We start from the raw sequence: 20,124 nt of genomic DNA, 5'->3' as shown, positions 1-20,124 counted from the left end.
AGCATAAACAAAATGGCCGCCAAATTGCCATTTTTGGACAATTTCTTTGAACAAGCATTCATATATCATGTATATACATGCAGCTCTTTTACTTTAACTTTACAACTTTTACCCCAAAATGCACCTAGAAGCTTATACATGGCTTTTTTTCATAAATCCATCTAGTCTATATTATGGTTGGCAACATATTGAAAGAGACATTCAAACTGATATTGAAATTGGACACTATAAAATGGGAAATGGTTTTAATAAGACAATGTTTCATACAAGCATTTATTCTAAAATTAAGTATACATGGCCATGAAGCACAAACATTCAGGAATGTCACACATGTTGTTTTGCCAAACTACATCAAATTCATACAAGGGGTCTGATCATCACTCTGTTGCTGACAGGCACACGTTGATGTGCACCTCAACTCTGAATTTGCAGCGTCGAGTCTTACATTGCTTCTGGCATGCACAACAAATCTTCTCGAGGCAACTTTCTGGGATTGGACTCTATGACATCAGAATAGGCTCTAGTCCTGAATCACCACGTTTCCATCACATTTCCACAGGTGCAGGAAAAGGTCAGGTATGGCAGAATGAGCATTTCTCCATACCATGGCTTGATAGTGTACTCGCATCAAATGGAAATGAAGAGCATCACTTGTCGGTGACAATGCTTTTGGTTTACCAGTCTTGGAGAACAACATATGTCGTGCTGAATCAACAGAGGTTCTGTGCACAATATATATTCTGCAGACGAACTCTTCTGCAGATTTGATTGTCTCCCCTGTGAGTTCACCAATGCCCAAGTTATTCAGCAGTTTATGGTGCTCTTTGAAGGCTTTCCATGATGTTCGTTTGGTGTGATTTGCAAAATAGGAGGTGGTGTCACACCCAGTTAATGCGTGAAATGGTAGCAGTGCTGTGGACAAACCTATCGGTAGATTAGATTACCACATAGAGCTGCATGTGTATACATGATATATAAATGCTTGTTCAAAGAAATTGTCCAAAAATGGCAATTTGGCGGCCATTTTGTTTATGCTAATTCGAAGGTCAAAAACTCAAAAATTCGGCTTGGGAACCGGGTTAATAGAATTCAGCATACCCTAATTATGTTAAAAAGTGAGGTTCCCAACTTTTACCCAAAAATGCACCTAACAATCACATTTCTTAGAAATCCGTCTAGTCCACAGGGGGAACGCAAGGTTAGGTCAGGAATTTTTAGAATTTCTTTTGTTCATGGTGCCAGAAATTGCTCTCATCTTCGCAAAGGACACCTTGGGACTTTTAACGTCCACGAACTAATGCCGCTGGTTTACCATCTATCTGAGGGACGGCACATCCATTGATGAATCACCCTCCCTGTCAAATGCCAGTTTAGAGTTGGACCAGGATTCAAACCCAGGCTAGGCAGCTTGGAAGCAAATGTGTGTACATCCAGGCCATCCTTCTAGTCCGGTGAAATTAGGAAAACTAATATGGAGAAAAAGATGCAAAAGCGGGAGGATGATTATTATGATTAAAAATGAAGGTAAAGGAGTATGGAGCAAGAATGGAAAGGAGCTTGATCAGAGTTTCGAGCCGTGGTCTTGTATTGAGTATGTGGGAGAGAAAGTGAAATTCAGCCGCTACTTACATAATCAGTTGATGGCCTATTACTCTGGTACTAGCCGAAACCCTTGGAACATCCATGGAAGGGAGGATGTGGTGTATGGATAGAGTGTACCATTATGGATGGCATAGGGGATTTGCTTGTCCGAGTAAGGGTTAGGAAGAAAGATGAGAATGAAGAGTGCGTATATGAACAACGTATTTATTGCAATCTACTTAAATGACAACGCTACGATATACTTTTGAAAAATGAATGGATTCGTAATAGGAATCGGCATAGCACCACTCTGGCCACACTGGCGCAGTGGTATGTGTCAATGGAAAGGAACAGCAGTAGAACCATAGACTTTAAAAAAAATTGAACGGATTAGTAAATCGACTGGAATTAGCCCCATACTGGCGCATTGGTAAGCGTCAATGTCAAGGCAGAGCAGTAGGAATATAATACAATGAATGCAGTATCAGAGGTTGAAATTATTTTAAAACTTCTGGATAAACAATGTTTGGGGTAATAGTCAAGCCTCTGATGACTCCTTGCGTACTCGTATTATCAACCTTGATATACACATCTTTGAACGACCGTGCTCTTGAACATGCCACATATAACTGGCCGTGGGAGAAGACAGGAGCAGGCAAATAGATACCCAGTTTACGGAATGTTTGGCCCTGGACTTTATTTATGGTCATTGAATATGCCAGGCGAACAGGAAACTGAGTTCGCTGTAGAACGAAGGGTAAACTGGCATCAGATGGGGTGAGTCTGATACGGGGTATAAGAACTCGTTGTCCCTGGTGGGCACCTGTTAGAATTTCTGCATCAAGTACGTGAGAATGAAGGTGGTGAAGGCGAAGTCTAGTGCCATTGCAAAGACCTTGACGAATATCGAGATTCCTGAGAAGCATTATAATAGCCCCTGGTTTGAGGCTTAGACGGTGGGGCGGCATCCCCGAAGGTGTTATGCTGTTGAGAAACTCAATTGGATAGCTCTGAGCCTCTTCATTGTCATCAAAAATGGTGCAATCAGTGCTGTAGTAGACTGTCTTTGGACCAGGAATTCTGTCCAAGACCTCATCATTTAGCTTCAGAGTATGTTCGTTGGTGGGGCTCAGAATAACCGTTTGAGCAAGATTTGCTTCTGACACATCATCGAAAACAGTCAATTATTTTTCCCTTTACAATGTTAAATTGTGAGGGAAGTGCGATACATTCCGGGTGAGTGTCGGGGAAAGGCTTGTGAAGTTGACCATTGCCAAGTTCAATCAGCCACTTAGCGAAATCTTGTTGGTCCTCGTTGGCTCGCATGTTTTTCCACAGTTTTACAACAGTAAAATGGTGCCAAAGATGAGAACGTTTCAGACGGTTTTCGACAATGACTGCACGCGGCGTCCTTGGGACAACTGGAAGTACCTGTCTTAAGTCACCACCAAGAAGAAAAAAATTTCCACCGAAGGGAACGTCTGTAGCAGTTATATCTCTCAGTGCTATATCGATGGCATTGAGAGCATGTAAGGGGACCATTGATGTTTCATCAACAATAAACATGGTGACTGATCGAAGCAATTCAGCATGGGCAGAGTTTGGTGCTATATTGCAGGTAGACGTATCGATGATAGGGACTGGAAGCTTGAACAGATTGTGAACAGTCCGACCAACGTTGAGCAGTGTGGCGGCAATGCCTGTCCATGCACTTGAAGCAACTCTGAGATTCTGACCACGGAGAAATGAAATCAACGTATTGTAAAGCATAGTTTTGCCACTACCGCCAGGACCATCGAGAAAATAACAGCGAGGTCGTGGCGGTGCTTTACTCTGAACCTCCACCACTGCAGCACACACAGCATCGAATAGCACCGTCTGTTCAGTGTTCAGAAGGGGTATCTGAGCTTTTGCCATTTCAGCGTGTGGAAAGGAACCAGATTCGGAGTCTAATTCAGCTTCGTCTGGGAGATTCGGAAAACCTAAAGCAGCACAAGTAAGACCAGCATCGAGTAATATTGCTTGAACGTGTTGCAGACCACACAATTCAGCCACTTGTAAATCACTGGAACGACGAAAGTCCTCAATGAGCGATTCTCTGTGCTTTAGCCAAAGTGCCACTGGATCTTGTGGCTGACAATGGATGCATATTGTGGCAAAGAGGGACCTCAATTCACAAGGCATTCGGAATGAAGAAGCGTGTGTTAGTGCACTGTCCCATTCTTCATCGTCTGACAAAAGGTGACGCATACGACAGGCATCCTTGAATGAAGCTGCCATGACGCCACCAACAGTTTTAATGTCATCGAAACAGGTAGCCCCAGGTACATGTAAACACCGGCACAAATGCATGCTCTGGATTGTCCACTCAGTGGACGGCTTGCTGTCGCCTTCGACTGTCCAATCAGCGGACGGCTTGCTTCGCCTTCACCCAGGAGACGCCAATACGATGGCGTCGTATCGGCAGTTAATCGGATGCTTTTGGGCCCCAAAGTTGACTAATTCAGATTTTTCGAGTATGGCTGTACGTGATAAACAAAGAGCGCGGTTGGAAGAAATTATGGTAAACCCACCTGATGAGATTAGCGTACACCGTGATCGACGACACCAGCACAAATGCATGCTCTGGATTGTCCACTCAGTGGACGGCTTGCTTTCGCCTTCGCCTGTCTAATCAGCGGACGGCTTGCTTCGCCTTCACCCAGCAGACGCCAATAAGATGGCGTCGTATCGGCAGTTAATCGGATGCTTTTGGGCCCCAACGTCGGCTAATTCAGATTTTTCGAGTATGGCTGTACGTGACAAACAAAGAGCGCGGTTCGTAGATCGTAAATCCATTAGTGCCGTGGGCATCGGGTCACTGAGGCGGCGTAAAAGGGACAACAAAGTCGAGTCCTTGCGCTATTATTATATAGATGCATGCTGTTGAAAGAACAACGTATGAACCTGAATGGAAGTTGCTCTGTTTCACAGGTGATGCATTAACTATCATAGATTGGTTAGTGACAACTACCATAATGACAATTAAATTCAGAATATTATTACATCCTATCCCAATGATGGACCTAGTCCCTCTGTCATGATGGCTTTCCGTCCAAAAAAGCTCTCTGGTCACCAACAACAACAAAAACTCCTTTGTACTTAAAATCCTTTCTTCAGATTTGTCGAGTGTGTCATGGACACAGTTTCTGCGATGAACGGAGGATGTTTTCACCCCGGTCTGTTTGTTACTTGTGAAATCAAAGATTCTCAAGTATATTGGTTGGTCTGGCCTGTCATTCTGTCCTGTCTGTCTGTTTCTAAGTCAATCGCCCACAGGTCACATTTTCACAACAATCTTCACGAAACTTCACCGCCTGGTAGAGGTTGTGACAAGCTGGGGGCCTATTGTTTTTGAGGTCACTAGGTCAAGGTTACATAAATTGTCAATTCCCAACTGATGCACTTGATGTCTATATATACTGTATGTAAAACTGAGAGACATGGACGGTGCACCATTGTTGAGGTGTAGTCTTGGTCCAACTCCGGTGAGTATGCCTATTAATTACTTATTATTGGACATTGACTGAATATGAATGATCGTTTTAAGGCCATTTTTCCCCACTAGAGCGGGGGTTAGCCTTGCGGGCCCCATGACCTCGGGGTTCCCTTTTTGAGGCAATGTTTTTATGGCCGGGTACCCTTCCTGACGCCAACCCTTAGTCGCCTCTTATGATGCACAGGGATACAGTGTACCTATTCTAAATTGGGGTACACACCGGGATCATTCATCCCAGCAGGCTGGTACTCAATTTGCCGACCTCAGAAGGATGACAGGCTTGCCTGGTGTTGGCTTAGCGGTTAGGGTGCCGGCTTGGGATCCTGGGATCCTGGGTTCGAATCCCGGTCGATCACTGAATTAACACCAGGGGGGTTGACTCAGCCTGTCATCCTTCTGAGGTTGGCAAATTGAGTACCAGTTCACTGGTAATTCCCTGTGTGTCGCAAGAGGCAACTAACAGAGTTGGTGCAGGAAGGGCATCCGGCCGTAAAACATTGCTTCAAAAGGGGGATCACGGTGCCCGAAAAAGGCCAACCCCTGCTCTGCGGGGAAAAATGGCCTCAAGTTGGTCATATGTGTGGTGCATATGGATTTCCTGGAGCATAGAGGGGGGCGATTTGGGCATACTCTCGACCACATCTCCATGTGGTGGCTGTCTGTTGTTGCGCCAATAGGTGTGGGGTCTGAGCAATGGCTGGGAGCTCTGGGCTGTAATTGTCTGGATGGGCTTCCACTCTCTGGGAATCCCGTGCTGTGGTGGAGCGAGAGATGATAGTTCCGCTTTGAATCTGAGCGATGATGGTCCTGACTGAATCTGAGAGCAAGAAAGGTGAAGAAAATATGAGGCACAATCGTCCCTTTTATTTATTTATTTTAGGCAGTTTTTAAACAGTTTTAGGCAGAAAAATGGCCACTAAAGGTGGTTGGAAGGATGACAGGCTGAGTCAACCCCCCTGGCATTAATTCAGCGATCGACCGGGATTCAAACTCAGGATCCTAGGATCCCCAGCCAGCACCCTAACTGCTAAGCCAACACCAGGCTAATTTATTGGACATTGACTACGTCTATTAATTACTTGTATTAATATCACCTGGTGTTGGCCTAATGGTTAGGGCGGCGGGCTTGGGATCCCGTTTAATTAACGCCAGGTGGGGTTGACTCAGCCTGTCATCCTTCCGAGGTCGGCAAAATGAGTACCAGATAACTGGTTATAGCGGCAGACGCATTGCATCAGCGGCAGACGCTCCCACAGAAAAATGATGCAACCAGCAGCCGGGTGGCTGCACACGAACCACCCACCTCTATTAATTAGACATGTAGATCTTTAGATATTTAGAGCCATTTTAAATCTTTGGACCTTTTAAGACCATTTATACCCTTTCGACCCTTGATACACTGAAGACCCCAAAGTCCCTTTAGATCCGGCAGAGAGGCAGAGGCAAGCCCCACGTGACGGATAGGCAGAAGCAAGCCCCACGTTTCAGAGACAAATGGGATATTTTTGCGATTTTATTATTGCTAAACTTCACATTTTTCAATTGATAACAAATTAAAACTTACACAGCTTATATGTTTATTAGGATTTCATCTATTGTTTATTAGGATTTTGCAAGTATTGTGCTCTGCACGATAACTTTTATTTTTTTGTTAATGTTAATTTGGTCAAAAATGCAATATAACATGAAATATCAAAATGAGTTGAACAAAGCGAGGTGGATGAGTTGTGTAGGTAACAATAACAAGCCGATTCGATTTTGGTCCAGATCTAGCCTATCAATGGGATAGTAGGGCCTATCTCGAAATGTAAACGGTTCAGCCTGGCGGAGGTATACGCTCTACTAAGTGCCGTTATATGTAGTTTAAGTTGTTTCCACACATAATCTGCAGCTAGTCCATTTTAAATATAAAAAAAATTTGATCCATCGTCGACTTGTGTTCACTTGAAAATGTTTCATAAGGGCCTGGTGTCAGGTAGCTACGCTGCTGATGGCGTGCGTTTGTCAATCACATTGTAGCCATAGCCACCACAATCTGCATAAACTGCACCGTCGCTTTGGGAGTTGGTTTCACTGGACCGAATGCTTACCCCGTGCTCACACAGATTTAATCCTTACCTCTAATCAATGGTGCCGGGTAAATTAATTGGGCTGAAATATTGACATACTAACTTCCTTTCACCCACAGTTCCACTCTGAAAACTTCAGATTTTGTCCAAGGTAGCTTTTCAGTGTGAATACACCTTGATATTTAGTGAAAATGCATGTTGATGTGATCACTCGCCTTTCTTGCTGCATGCATGTATTGCATTATTAAAACTTCTCTTTCATAATCAACCTTCTTTTAAGCGTTTGGCTTTCCGGGAAGAACATCCAAATTTACAAAGTGAATAGCCAGGTGGGTAGCTCCATTGTGCTACGTTCATACAGGTTTTGGTTCCTCACTCGCCTGTGTCCTTGCAGCTTCCTGGTTTTAAGAGGATGGAAACGAACAAGTTGGGTTTCCTCACACGAATTATTGAAGCTTTTGGGTTCATTGGCCCATTGAAGCACAGCAAATGGGTAAGTCCTTGTTTTCAGCGCACACTTTCACTCTGTGATCCTCTGGATCAGCTGTTGGAATTTGGCTAATGATCGACGATTGTGTACAGAAACTCAGAATTGCAGCTCTGCGCATGTACACCTGCTGTGTGGAGAAGGTGGACTTTGAGGACTTTGTCAAGCGTGAGTACAGTTGGATTATTATAAGCCGTGATTTTCCCATAAAATTGTCAAAACCTTTTATTGAATAAGGTTTATTGGATTTACCATTTCTTTAAATAGTTTTCTTCTTGTTTCACTTGGGGGAGAGGTGGGACAGGATGGGGTGGGGTAAGGGGATTACTACAGCAGAGATTGAGGATCAATAGATGTCATGAGCATGACAAAGGGTCTTGCATTTTGGTTGCCAACAAAGCTTTCAAAATCATTGGAATCTCCAGTCATGAGGCTAAGGCTGAGTCTGATTGAGTCATGAGGCATGAATTCCTATTACTTTGCCATCGTAGACAGGTTGGTGGTCTCTGTCTTCTACCGCCTCCTTTCTAGTCTTGCAACCTCTGCTCTTTTCATGCTTTGTTCACCCCTATCCCTCCCCCTCACCCCTAGGTTTTCTGCATGGTGTGCTTGGTCCAACAGCAACCCCTTTCTGGCAAAACTCCAAAAAATATAGGATCATGGCTTACCGCCACTCATTCACTCCTCCCTTCCCACAAGTGGAACCAACTTCCACATTCTCATCAATCTCATTGTTCCCTCCAGGTCTTCAAAACAGCTGTTCACCACCATCGCATATTGTTCACCATCCAAAACCATGATATTTTCTACCCTGGTTAAACCAATGCTGCCCTCTTCCCCTCCTCCTCCCCCCCCACCCCCCCCCCCCCCCAATATTTCCTGTTATTACTCCATGAGAGTTTGCTTCTGAGTCCATATTCTCCACCCCCTGCATTCTCCCCTACCCCTCATTCTTATCCACAACCCTTGTTTGTCCATCTCCGTCTATTGTATCCCTCACCCCTGCTGTTGGTTTTTCCCCCTTCTCTTTCTGCTGTTCCTTTTGTTCCTTTGCGTCCTGATACATTCTGTGTTCTAGCTCTTCCATGAGTCTTAACCTTGCATATGCCTTAAAAAACTAAAAAGCTTCCCTCTTTCGTGTTGGTCAATTGGACGTCCTCGGCGCTCACAATTTTATCAAATTCAGTCAACAACGAATAAGACTACTCGCTGAGAACTGTGAAATTAAAAACCTCCAAAATATACCTGCATCACTCTGTTCTCCAGGACTTTTCCAATGAGGTATGATCATCGATATGTCAAACGGTTATTCTGTGAATGGCTGACAGATATTTCATGTGTATATATATATATATATATATATATATATATTGTGTTGCAGTTTTTAGAACCTTCACTTTGTCAATTTAGTAGTAAATTTCCTTATAAATAACCCCTGTGTACATTTCCCCTTAATTGGCTGTTAATTGAAATGAGTGCACCTTAGTTAGTCCACATTGCAACACGTAGCAAATCATAGGCCCTTCTAACAGTTATTTCATTATTATGTGTTTCCAGTAGTTGACCTTGCGTTGCATCAATCAAATAAGATAGGCCCCATTCCGTCCATTTTGCTCTCCCTCTCCGAAGTACGTCACTCCATTGCCAGCAGCGTTCGCCTCCATTACGCACGTGGTCAGCTCGGAGAAGAAGGGTGTGGCCCGCCCATCGTCAAAAGGTGGAGCCAGAAAGCCCTTACGACCAACCAGGAATCGGTGGGCATGGCTTGAGAGGTCGTGGAGAGAAACATCAAGCAGGTTCACGAGGGTTCCAAGGGCGGGGTTATAAAACCCGTTGCGAAAAGCCCCACGGCAGATGAGTGAGGGAGCACGAATTGAGAGTTCTGTGGAGGGAGGTGCTTGACCGAGTTGAGTTCTGGGGAGGAAGGCGCTTGAGAGAGAGGTACGAGAGAGAGGAGAGACGCTGTTTCAAACGGCCCCAGCCGCGTGCAGCCCTGACGTGCTGCTTCGAGCAACCTTGCCGTGTGGACCCGAGCGCGGAGAGTCGGCGGCGGCTCGCCTCCAGCCCTGCCGTCCAGTACGGAATCGAACCTCATCCCTCCAGCCCTGTGGTCTCTCATCCCTCCATTCGTTCCTGCCTGCAATTCCCTATTTGTGTGAGTCTGTTTGTGTTGTCCTGTGGGGTATAAGTAAGTCTGTATAAGCTAGGAATTGCACTGTGTCTTCTGTTCTTTTTCTGTAAATAACTTCGTTCTTCTTCTTTGGGTTTTGTGTAAATAATAATAAATATCTGTTCTCCCTTTACTTGGTTTCCTTTCTCGTCCGATCGCTTTAGTGATTTCCCCATTGAGTTCCTGTGGTGCGATTTCGGCCAACGCTTCGCAATCGGGTTTAGTCCCTTGATAAACAGCTCACGCCGCAGTTCACTTCGCTCTGCGCAATCCATCAATCATACTGCCGCACGGGCGGGAGTATTTCCTTGCGTACCGGGAGGCGCTGGTACTTAGGTCATAGGACGGATAGGCCTAATACCCTATTCAGCGCTGACCGGGCATGACGTCATACCCCCAGAATCGGCGACGGCCAGTATACAGGACAAGGGGTTAACCCCCCTTGGTAAGGGGAGCGCCGTCGTCTGGATTCCGTAACTATATATATATATATATATAATATATATATATATATATATATATATATATATATATATATATATATATATACATATACATATATATACATATACATATATATATATATATATATATATATATATATATATATATATATATATATATATATATATATATATATATATATATATATATATATATATATACACAGTGAAACCTTGACTTACGAGTGCACCAACTTACGAGTTTTCCGAGATACGAGCTGTCGCTCGGGCGGTTTTTTGCTTTGAGATGCGAGCCGAGATCTGAGTTACAAGCTTACGCCACCCGCCACTAGGTGGCCCAACGAGCGTTCCGGTCACGTGGTTATCTTGCCGTGCAAGCATCTCTGCCGTATATCGCTGCTGCTTTGTTTTCGCATGTTGATTATTTTGGAAAATTTCTTCGTTTTAACCATGGGTCCTAAGAAATTGAGTGCCAAGGGCAGTACTGAGAAGAAGAAGAGGATGATGTGCTTGGATATAAAACACGCAATCGTCGAAAAACATGAGCGAGGTGTGCGTGTTGTCGACTTGGCGAGGCAGTACGATCATAGTACTTCTACGATATGTACGATTTTGAAGCAGAAGGAGTCGATAAAGGCTATAACGCCAGCCAGGGGCGTTACGACTATTTCAAAGCTCCGGACCTCTATCCATGAAGAGATGGAGAATTTTCGAAACATTTTGAAAGGGAGGAAGAAACAAACCTCGTTGGACAGGTTTTTATTGAAACGCCCTGCAAGTGAAAGCGAGGAAAGTGTGGCGAAAAGGGCAAAAGTTATCTCCTCCACCTCCGCCAGCATCTTCGTCTGATCTTCAAGGTAAATACACTGTAGCGCGATGCTGCGCGCGCTAATGCTTACGCAAGGAGCAAGCGGACAACGCGGTTCATACAAGTCTTTATTCAAACTGCAGCACTAAGCTGCTCAAGGCTGCGCACCCCGTCTATATCCTGAGGCCACGCCTCTCTCCCCGGCGTGGCCCACCCCCACTTGGTGTGCGGTGTGATGTCACCACGTCAGTGCTTTCGTGTCCGCCACAACACTTAATAAAACCAGTTTATTTCTTTACATTGAAGGAGTCTGGACTCCAGCAGAATACGGATAAAAGGATGGCAAGGCACAAACTCGTCCGAGAAGATGTTTATTCGTAAAACCAACTCGGGAACACTAAAAAGCCCGTTTATCGGGCTGCCTTATAAAGCAAAACCAAAAACCCAAACCCAAACCGAAAGCCACGCCTCTCAAGCGAGGCGTGCTTCGGTGGTCACGTGATCCACAGGTGTAGCTCATTATACCCGCACGCGCGGGACGCTTTGGCGGTCACGTGACCAGCCACTCTGGCGCCGGGGATCCCCACCGGTGACGTCACCGGCTGGAGCAAGGAGATTCTGATGCCGGTCTTGCTTGGGGGACCCATGGGTCGCTACAACATTCTCTTTTATTATGAACAGTATATACGAGGTCGTGCTTGTTTATACATTATTTGTTATTTATAAAGTACATTTTTCTTATTTAAAAACACGTAACAAAAAAAATTGGTGTGGTTTTTTGGGGGCTGGAACGGATTAATAGCATTTCAATGCATTTTAATGGGGAAATTAAATTTGAGAAACGAGCAAACTGAGTTACGAGCTCGGTCACAGAACGAATTAAACTCGTAAGTCAAGGTTTCACTGTGTGTATATATATATATATATATATATATATATATATATATATATATATATATATATATATATATATATATATATATATATATATATATATATATATAATTTTTATAATATATATATATATATTGTTGCGTATCTTGGACGTCGGCTCTCCCCTTATCAAGGGGGGGTTAATCCCCTTGTCCTTTTATCTGGCCGACGCCGCATCCTGGACGTTGTACCGTCCTTCGCGGCGCGGCATTAGGTAGGGTTTGTTAGGCCTAGGGGTTCACTACTACCTAATTACTAACGCCGGCCGGAAACAAGGGAATAACTCCCGCTCGAACCACGGATATGATGGAAAATGCCGAGCGGATAGCAATCCGCGATCCGAGCTATTAACAAATGACTAAACCCGATTCTGAGCGGTTTCTAATCGTGCCACGTTTACCCAATGAGAGAAAAGATGGATGTGATCGGATAAGAGGAAACCAAGAAAGAACAGGGCAATTTATTAACAATTTGCAAGAAGGAGAAGAGGAAACGAAAGGAATGTACAGGATAGGAAGAGGAAGAAGAAGAACACAGGGCAGCCTTAAACAGTCTTATTCTTAATACCCAGGACAAACATACACACTCACACGGGGATTGTGGATTGTGGATGGTTGATGGGCACCAGCGAGTCCAGGCTTCAGTCCAGGCTCCGGTCAGGTGGGCGAAACCCGGCAGGCAGCTCCGCGTGTAGTTGGAACGTGACCGGACAATTAGATAGCGGGGGGAAGCTGGTGTCCTATGGCGTATGTAATAAATGCACACTCGTGCCAAATGCCCCCTCTCTCCAAGGTCCTTTCGCACAGCGCGTTTCCAACCAGTCCTTTACAACGCCAATCGTACGACGCCGTCTTGGACCGTTCTCTCATCAAGTGCGCCGTGTATCTCTTCAGTCCTTTTGCAACGCGCGTTCCCCAGTAAGTCCTGTGAAACGGCTTTGCGTTTGCGCTTTTATAACGCAACCAAGCGATCGCTCCGCGAGCCCCAAAGCCACGCCTGTCGGCGATGTCACTTCAGCCCTGGTTGGCTGGTTATCGCTTACCGGCCACGCCCTGATGGTGGGTTGACGTGGCCACACCTTCTTCCTGGCGTTCCGCCCCCTTTCTCAGGCCTTACCTCGTGGCTTATGGCGGCGTTTGGCGAGCGCTAAGGCAGCTGCTGCTGGCGGAGGCGCGTAACACTTGGGAGGGGCCATGAGGTACAGACTGTCGGGGCGCGCTTAATGGCGTGGCTTGGAGAGGGAGGCTGTTAAAATGGACGAAAGGGCCTACTCCTTATTTGATTGACACAATGCAGATTCAACTATTGGAAACACGGCCTTATCTAAACACATACTAATGAAATAACTGAAGTCCTATGGTGGCCTACGTGTTGCTTGTGGCCTAACTATGGGGTGCAACCTTTAACCTTTTAATAATGTCATATTTACACGTGTGGGTTCCAAAACCGCAACAATATACATATATACACATATACACATATACACACCAGTGGGGTCACCCATGGGAATCCCACGGGCATGGACGTGTGTGACATTTCGACATATTGAGTTAGATGAGGCTGTTGGTGAGGCTGTTGCCCTGAAACAACTTGCTTTCGTCTCCTGGAAAGCAAATCCAACGGAAGGAAATCTCATTTCCTTTCACAAAGCCCGAAACAAGTGTGTGTCCACCCTCAGGAGAGCCAGGAAACAATATCTCACCATTCTCAAGACCGAACTCTCTTATCTGTCTCCCTCTTCCAAATCCTGGTGGCGTCTGGTCAAATCTGTTTCTGGTGTTTGTTCCCCCTCCATCCCCTCCCTCACCTCAAACGGCTTAACGGCTGACTCCGCACGTGAAAAAGCTGAATGCCTCAACTCTGTGTTTGCCTCTAAATCTTGTGTCCCAAACCCATCCCTCTCTGTACCCACCATACCCAGTCGTACCCAGCTGCTCCTGGACTCTGTGTCCTTTCCTCCTGATAAGGTGGAAAAGTTTCTGTCAACCCTCGACTCTGATTCTGCAACTGGTCCTGACGGCATCAGCCCACGGGTCCTAAAATCATGTTCTTCTGCTCTTTCACTCCCTCTTTCTGTTCTCTTCACCCTCTCTTTTGCTCAAGGTCATCTGCCATCTGCTTGGAAATCAGCCAACATCACCGGTTTGCACAAAAAAGGTGCAAAAACAGATCCCAGCAACTACAGACCAATCAGCCTTCTCCCAATTATCAGCAAAGTCATGGAATCCATCATTGCTTCAGATATTAAATCTTTCCTCTTCTCCAATGGCTTGATCTCTGATCATCAATTTGGTTTCAGACCTGGTCACTCTACTCTGGACATGCTGCTTCTGCTTTCTCAACAATGGATGGAGGTCCTCAACGCCAAACAGGAAATTAGAGCTGTCTCCCTTGACATTTCACGTGCCTTCGATACGGTCTGGCACCCTGCTCTGTTCACCAAACTCTCCTCCTTTGGTATCCATGGAAATCTCCACGCATGGCTGGCGGACTTCCTCTCTGGTCGTAGTCAACGTGTGGCCCTGAATGGGTTTCTCTCATCTCCCCTTCCTGTTCAGGCTGGGGTTCCCCAAGGCAGTGTTCTGGGCCCTGTGCTTTTTCTGGTCTTCATCAATGATCTCTCCGACTCTGGAAAATCCTCTGTCTCTTTGCTGATGACTCCACTCTCTGCCGCTCCATTCCTCATCCCTCAGATCGGCAGTCTGCAGCCTCCTCACTCTCTGAAGACCTGGACAAAATCAGACTGGTCAAACAAGTGGAACATGTCTTTCAATCCTGACAAATCTCACACTCTTACTATGTCTCTCCGAAAAGACCGACTGAACGACCCTCCCATCTACTTTCTCAACAATCCTCTCCAAGAAGTTCTGTCACTCAAGCTTTTGGGTCTCATGATCTGCCATGATCTTTCCTGGGAAAACCACATTTCCAAGCTGGCCTCCAAAGCCAGTCGCCGACTGGGCATCCTCCGTTGTGCGAAGTCCTTCCTTGGCACACCTGAGCTCCTCGCCACATACAAGGCTTTCATCCGCAGCTCTATGGAATACTGCTCTCCCCTCTGGGCCGGTGTTCCTGCCTCACACCTAGCTCTGCTTCACGCTGTTGAGGCCAAAGCTTTCAGAATCATTGGAATCTCCTGCGATGTAGTCAACACTGAGGGCCTTTCACTCACTCACCGCAGGCAGGTTGGTGGTCTTTCTGTCTTCTACCGACTCCTCTCTGGCCTTGCTTCCCCAGCCCTGTCTGTGCTCTGTCCCCCAAATATTCCTACAGGTCGCACAATTTCTGCCAGCAACCCTCTTATGGTGCCAAAATCAAGACTGCTCACCTTCACTCTTTCATTCCTCTTTTCCCCCGTCTATGGAACAAACTCCCTCACTCTCTTCAATCCCACTCCTCCCTCCAGGGCTTTAAAACAGCTGTTCACCACCATCTCTTATCTTCCCCCATCCAAAACCTTGATCTTTTCTACCCCTGCTAATTCACCCCAGATTCACTTTTCTGAAATACGAACTTCTTTCCTGGAAGTCCTTGCAGTCTGTGTTTTATACTTCTCCCACCTCCCCCCCAAGCCCTCTCCCTCCCACAGATCTCCCAATGTCCCTGCTCTTAAATGTTGTGTTTGTGTGCTTCCCCCTCTCTCCCCATCTTGTCTACCGCTCCCCTTATTATATGTTTTATGTGTCTTTTTGATTTTGTCCCCCGTCGCACCGCGGAGCGAAAGGGGGACTATGGTTTTCCCCTCCGTACGTCCGTCCGTGCGGGCGGGCGTGCGTGCGTAAGCGAAGGACCGCATTCGAATTTGGTGTGTGGGTGCAACCCACGTCAAAATCCAAGATGGCCACCACCATGTATGTCTGATGCCATGTATGTCTGAACCTTGTGAGCTGAATATCTTGAAAAACAAGCGTTACGCCTCGGTCCCCCGTCGGTGAAGTGATGAGTTGACAAAGTGGAAGACGCAGAAAACATGCTATGATATGATATTTCGCTCACAAGGTTCAGACATACATGGAGGCGGCCATCTTGGATTTTGACGTGGCCACCCAATTTTCAATAGCGTTCTTCCTTATGCCTAGATACACCCACACACCAGATTAGAAGTTGGTACTTCGCTTATTTTTCAGGATATTCATCTCACAAGGTTCAGACAAACATGGCGGCGGCCATCTTGGATTTTGACGTGGCGACCCAATTTTCAATAGCCTTCTTCCTTGTGCCTAGATACACCCAAACACCAGATTAGAAGTTGGTACTTTGCTTATTTTTCAAGATATTACGCTCACAAGTTTCAGACATATATATATGGTGGCGGCCATCTTGGATTTTGACGTGGCGACCCAATTTACAATAGCGTTCTTCCTTATGCCGAGATACACCCACACACCAAATTAGAAGTTGGTACTTCGCTTATTTTTCAAGATATTCATCTCACAAGGTTAGACATACATGGCGGCAGCCATCTTGGATTTTGACGTGGTGACCCAATTTTAAACAGCGTTCTTGCTTGTGCCTAGATACACCCAAACACCAGATTAGAAGTTGGTACTTTGCTTATTTTTCAAGATATTACGCTCACAAGTTTCAGACATATATATGGTGGCGGCCATCTTGGATTTTGACGTGGCGACCCAATTTACAATAGCGTTCTTCCTTATGCCGAGATACACCCACACCAAATTAGAAGTTGGTACTTCACTTATTTTTCAAGATATTCATCTCACAAGGTTCAGACATACATGGCGGTGGCAATCTTGGATTTTGACGTGGCGTGGCATGTCTGAACCTTGTGAGCGAAATATCATATCATAGCATGTTTTCTGCGTCTTCCACTTTGTCAACTCATCACTTCACCGACGGGGGACCCAGGCGTAATGCTTGTTTTTCAAAATATTCAGCTCACAAGGTTCAGACATGCATGGCATCAGACATACATGGTGGTGGCCATCTTGGATTTTGACGTGGGTTGCACCCACACACCAAATTCGAATGCGGTCCTTCGCTTACGCACGCCCGCACCCACACGCACACGCACGCACACGCACGCATGGACACACGGATGGAGGGGAAAGCCATAGTCCCCCTTTCGCTACGCTGTGCGACGGGGGACAATAAGCGAAGTACCAACTTCTAATTTGGTGTGTGGGTGTATCTCGGCATAAGGAAGAACGCTATTGAAAATTGGGTCGCCACGTCAAAATCCAAGATGGCCGCCACCATTTCTATGTCTGAACCTTGTGAGCGAAATATTTTGAAAAATAAGCGAAGTACCAACTTCTAATATGGTGTGTGGTTGTATCTAGGCACAAGGAAGAACGCTGTTTAAAATTGGGTCACCACGTCAAAATCCAAGATGGCCGCCGCCATGTATGTCTGAACCTTGTGAGATGAATATCTTGAAAAATAAGCGAAGTACCTACTTATAATCTGGTGTGTGGGTGTATCTAGGCATAAGGAAGAACGCTATTGAAAATTGGGTCGCCACGTCAAAATCCAAGATGGCCGCCTTGTGTCTTCCACTTTGTCAACTCGCATCATTTCACCGACGGGGACCTAGGCGTAACGCTTGTTTTTTGTGTGATGAATGTTATCTCTTTCACGAGCCTCGATCTTGTATACAAAAAACCCCCAAAAAAACTACGCAACCACTCGGGTGTCACGTCCTCAGTTAATCCTTGAAGCTTTTGCTTTGACATGGTTAATTCACACCAAACAAGTGAGTAAGCGCTTTTGAGTGTGGTTTAATATTTTAAAAGATTTGTGGGGCATGTAACCTTGTGGAGCAATACCTTATTAATTTATTTTGTGGGGGTGTGGGGGGGAAGAGTGGAGAGAGCTGTTGGGGAACACTAACAATGTTGTTCCATATTCTGGTGGATTAAAAATTATTTTTTGAATTTCCTGATTTAAACTTTTCAACGCATCATATTTGCCTTTCTTTGCAGAATGCCAACTGCCAGACACACTCAGCACATGGTTCCTGGTCACACAGCTTCACGTGTGGTAAATTCACTTTCTATTTTGATAGTTGTAGTTGATTATTATTATTTTGTCTTTATTCATTGCTTATCAAACTGTCACCGGCTTTGTGGTTAGTGTACAGGCTTGGGATCCTGGGATCCTGAGTTTGAATACCGGTCAATCGCTGAATTAACGCTAGGGGGGTTGACTCAGCCTGTCATCCTTCTGAGGTTGGCAAATTGAGTACCAGCTTGCTGGGATGAATGACCAGCTTGCTGTGTACCCCAATTTAGAATAGGTACACCGTATCCCTGCGCATCGCAAGAGGCGACTCAGGGTTGGCGTCAGGAAGTGCATCCTGCCATAATAACATTGCCTTGAAAAGGGAACTATGATTGTCATGGGGCCCGCAAGGCTAACCCCTGCTCTAGCGGGAAAATTGGCCTTAAAGCGATCATTCATTCATTCATTCATTCTATCAAACTCACCAAGCCAGTACTGTAATCCATTCTTTGTCGTTCACTTATATTCCCCTTTCATTGAGCTAACTTTAACTTGGGCCAACCAATGCCAAGGTAGTGTAAATCCTGTACTACGTGGTTCTGTAATGGGAATTAGTTGGAACAGATACGTATCAACATTAATTTGTTATATGCACACACTGTGCTGGCATTTTCTCTAAACTTGGAATGATCCAGAATTTTGATGATTGTTTCTTAATAGTATTTAAAAGCAATTGTTTATCCATGGAGTTCTCGTTTGTTTTTGTTTCAACGAATGGCGTTTTGGTGATCATCATCGTCGTCGTCGTCATCCTCATGTATATGAAAGCCTCAGCATGGTCACACCAAATGCTCCAATCCCTGGTCTTATTCCAATTTGCTCTTCCCAGTATTTGTTGAATCTCTCTTTTCACCTTTTGGGTTGCCTCAACTCCTGCTGGCCTCCCATTGTTCACCATCCCATCACTGCTGTTGTCTGTCCTTCTGTTATCTCTGTGGTGTCCTACTTGCAAGTCTCACACAACTTGTTTGATTTCGGTTGCATGCTTCTGCCGACAAAGCTTGTATTGTTGTTTCAAGTAATTTTTTACGTTGTCTGTTTTTGTTGTTTTACCTTGTACAAATGTGCACTTGGTGCACTTGTCTAGTCCAAATTCCATTTGAATGTCCTCGGAAACCCATTTTACTAGCTTGTTGTTCTGTCAATTTTTTGTCATTTGGTGAAAAGAGCTTAAAATCATCCATGTATAGTAGATGTGTCACCTTTCCTATAATTTTGGATGTTTGTCTATTGGTTGTTAGGGTGTATCCATGTCCTTGGTCATTGATGAGGTTACTTAGTGGGTCCAGAGCCAGACAAAACAGAAGGGGGAAAGACTGTCTCCCTGGAAGAATCCATGCCGTCTCTTCATGTCTGGTATTTTGATATTTCCTTCTGAGTGTTGTAATATCAATGTGGTATTCCAGAGCTCCATTGCTTTCTCAATCAGTTTGATTATTTGGGGATTGATTTTTGTATATTTGCATGCATTTTATCATCCACGAATGTGGGACACTGTCAAAGGCTTTCTTATTGTCTATCCAGGTGGTGGACAATTTCGTTCTTCGCATTTTGCAATTTTCAAGTATGGCCTTATTCAGTAGTAGGTGCTCAATTGTTCCATAACAACCTCTCTTACATCCCTTTTGTTCTGCCTCTAAACCTCCTTGCTGTGTTAGATAATGGTACATCATTTCTGTGATGATTCATTCAGTAGTTTGTATGTGGTTGGTCGGCATGTTATCGGCCGGTATTTGTGGGGAAGTTGGGTTTACTCAGATTTTGGGATGAGAAAGGTGTTCCCTTCCACGAGCCTCTTGTCCACTGCCTTTTTCTCTTGGATCAGTTTGTTAAATGTCATCGCGTAGTGATTGTAAAGAGCATCAAGTTGTATTAGCCAGAAATTTGGAATTCCATCTGGGCCTGGGCTTTTGAAGTTTGGCATTTTTGCTAGTTGTTTTCTAATTTTTCTCTTCATCAATAAATCAATGAGGGCATTTCCTTGAGATGTTGCTTCCTCTTTTCCAAATTTGGGATCCGTTCTGCTTTCTTGTGTTCTTTTCAATTTTCA

At 45.1% G+C, this 20,124-nt stretch overlaps 1 protein-coding gene across 1 annotated transcript in view; it reads left to right on the top strand.

Annotated features, from left to right (window-relative positions):
• The window catches only part of UQCC1 (ubiquinol-cytochrome c reductase complex assembly factor 1), a 57,808-nt gene that overhangs the window by 3,068 nt on the left and 34,616 nt on the right, over window positions 1–20,124 (top strand). The window contains exons 3-5 of the mRNA XM_068120862.2: window positions 7,583–7,681; window positions 7,771–7,843; window positions 17,996–18,053. Of these exons, the coding sequence (XP_067976963.1) occupies window positions 7,583–7,681; window positions 7,771–7,843; window positions 17,996–18,053 (230 nt within the window). The remainder of the gene's footprint in view (window positions 1–7,582; window positions 7,682–7,770; window positions 7,844–17,995; window positions 18,054–20,124) is intronic.

Source organism: Myxine glutinosa, chromosome 6, assembly GCF_964187855.1.
Source record: "Myxine glutinosa chromosome 6, kmMyxGlut1.1, whole genome shotgun sequence".
Classification (NCBI taxonomy): domain Eukaryota; kingdom Metazoa; phylum Chordata; class Myxini; order Myxiniformes; family Myxinidae; genus Myxine; species Myxine glutinosa.
Note: the sequence above shows the minus strand (reverse complement) of the source record. Positions and strands in the feature narration are given on the sequence as shown.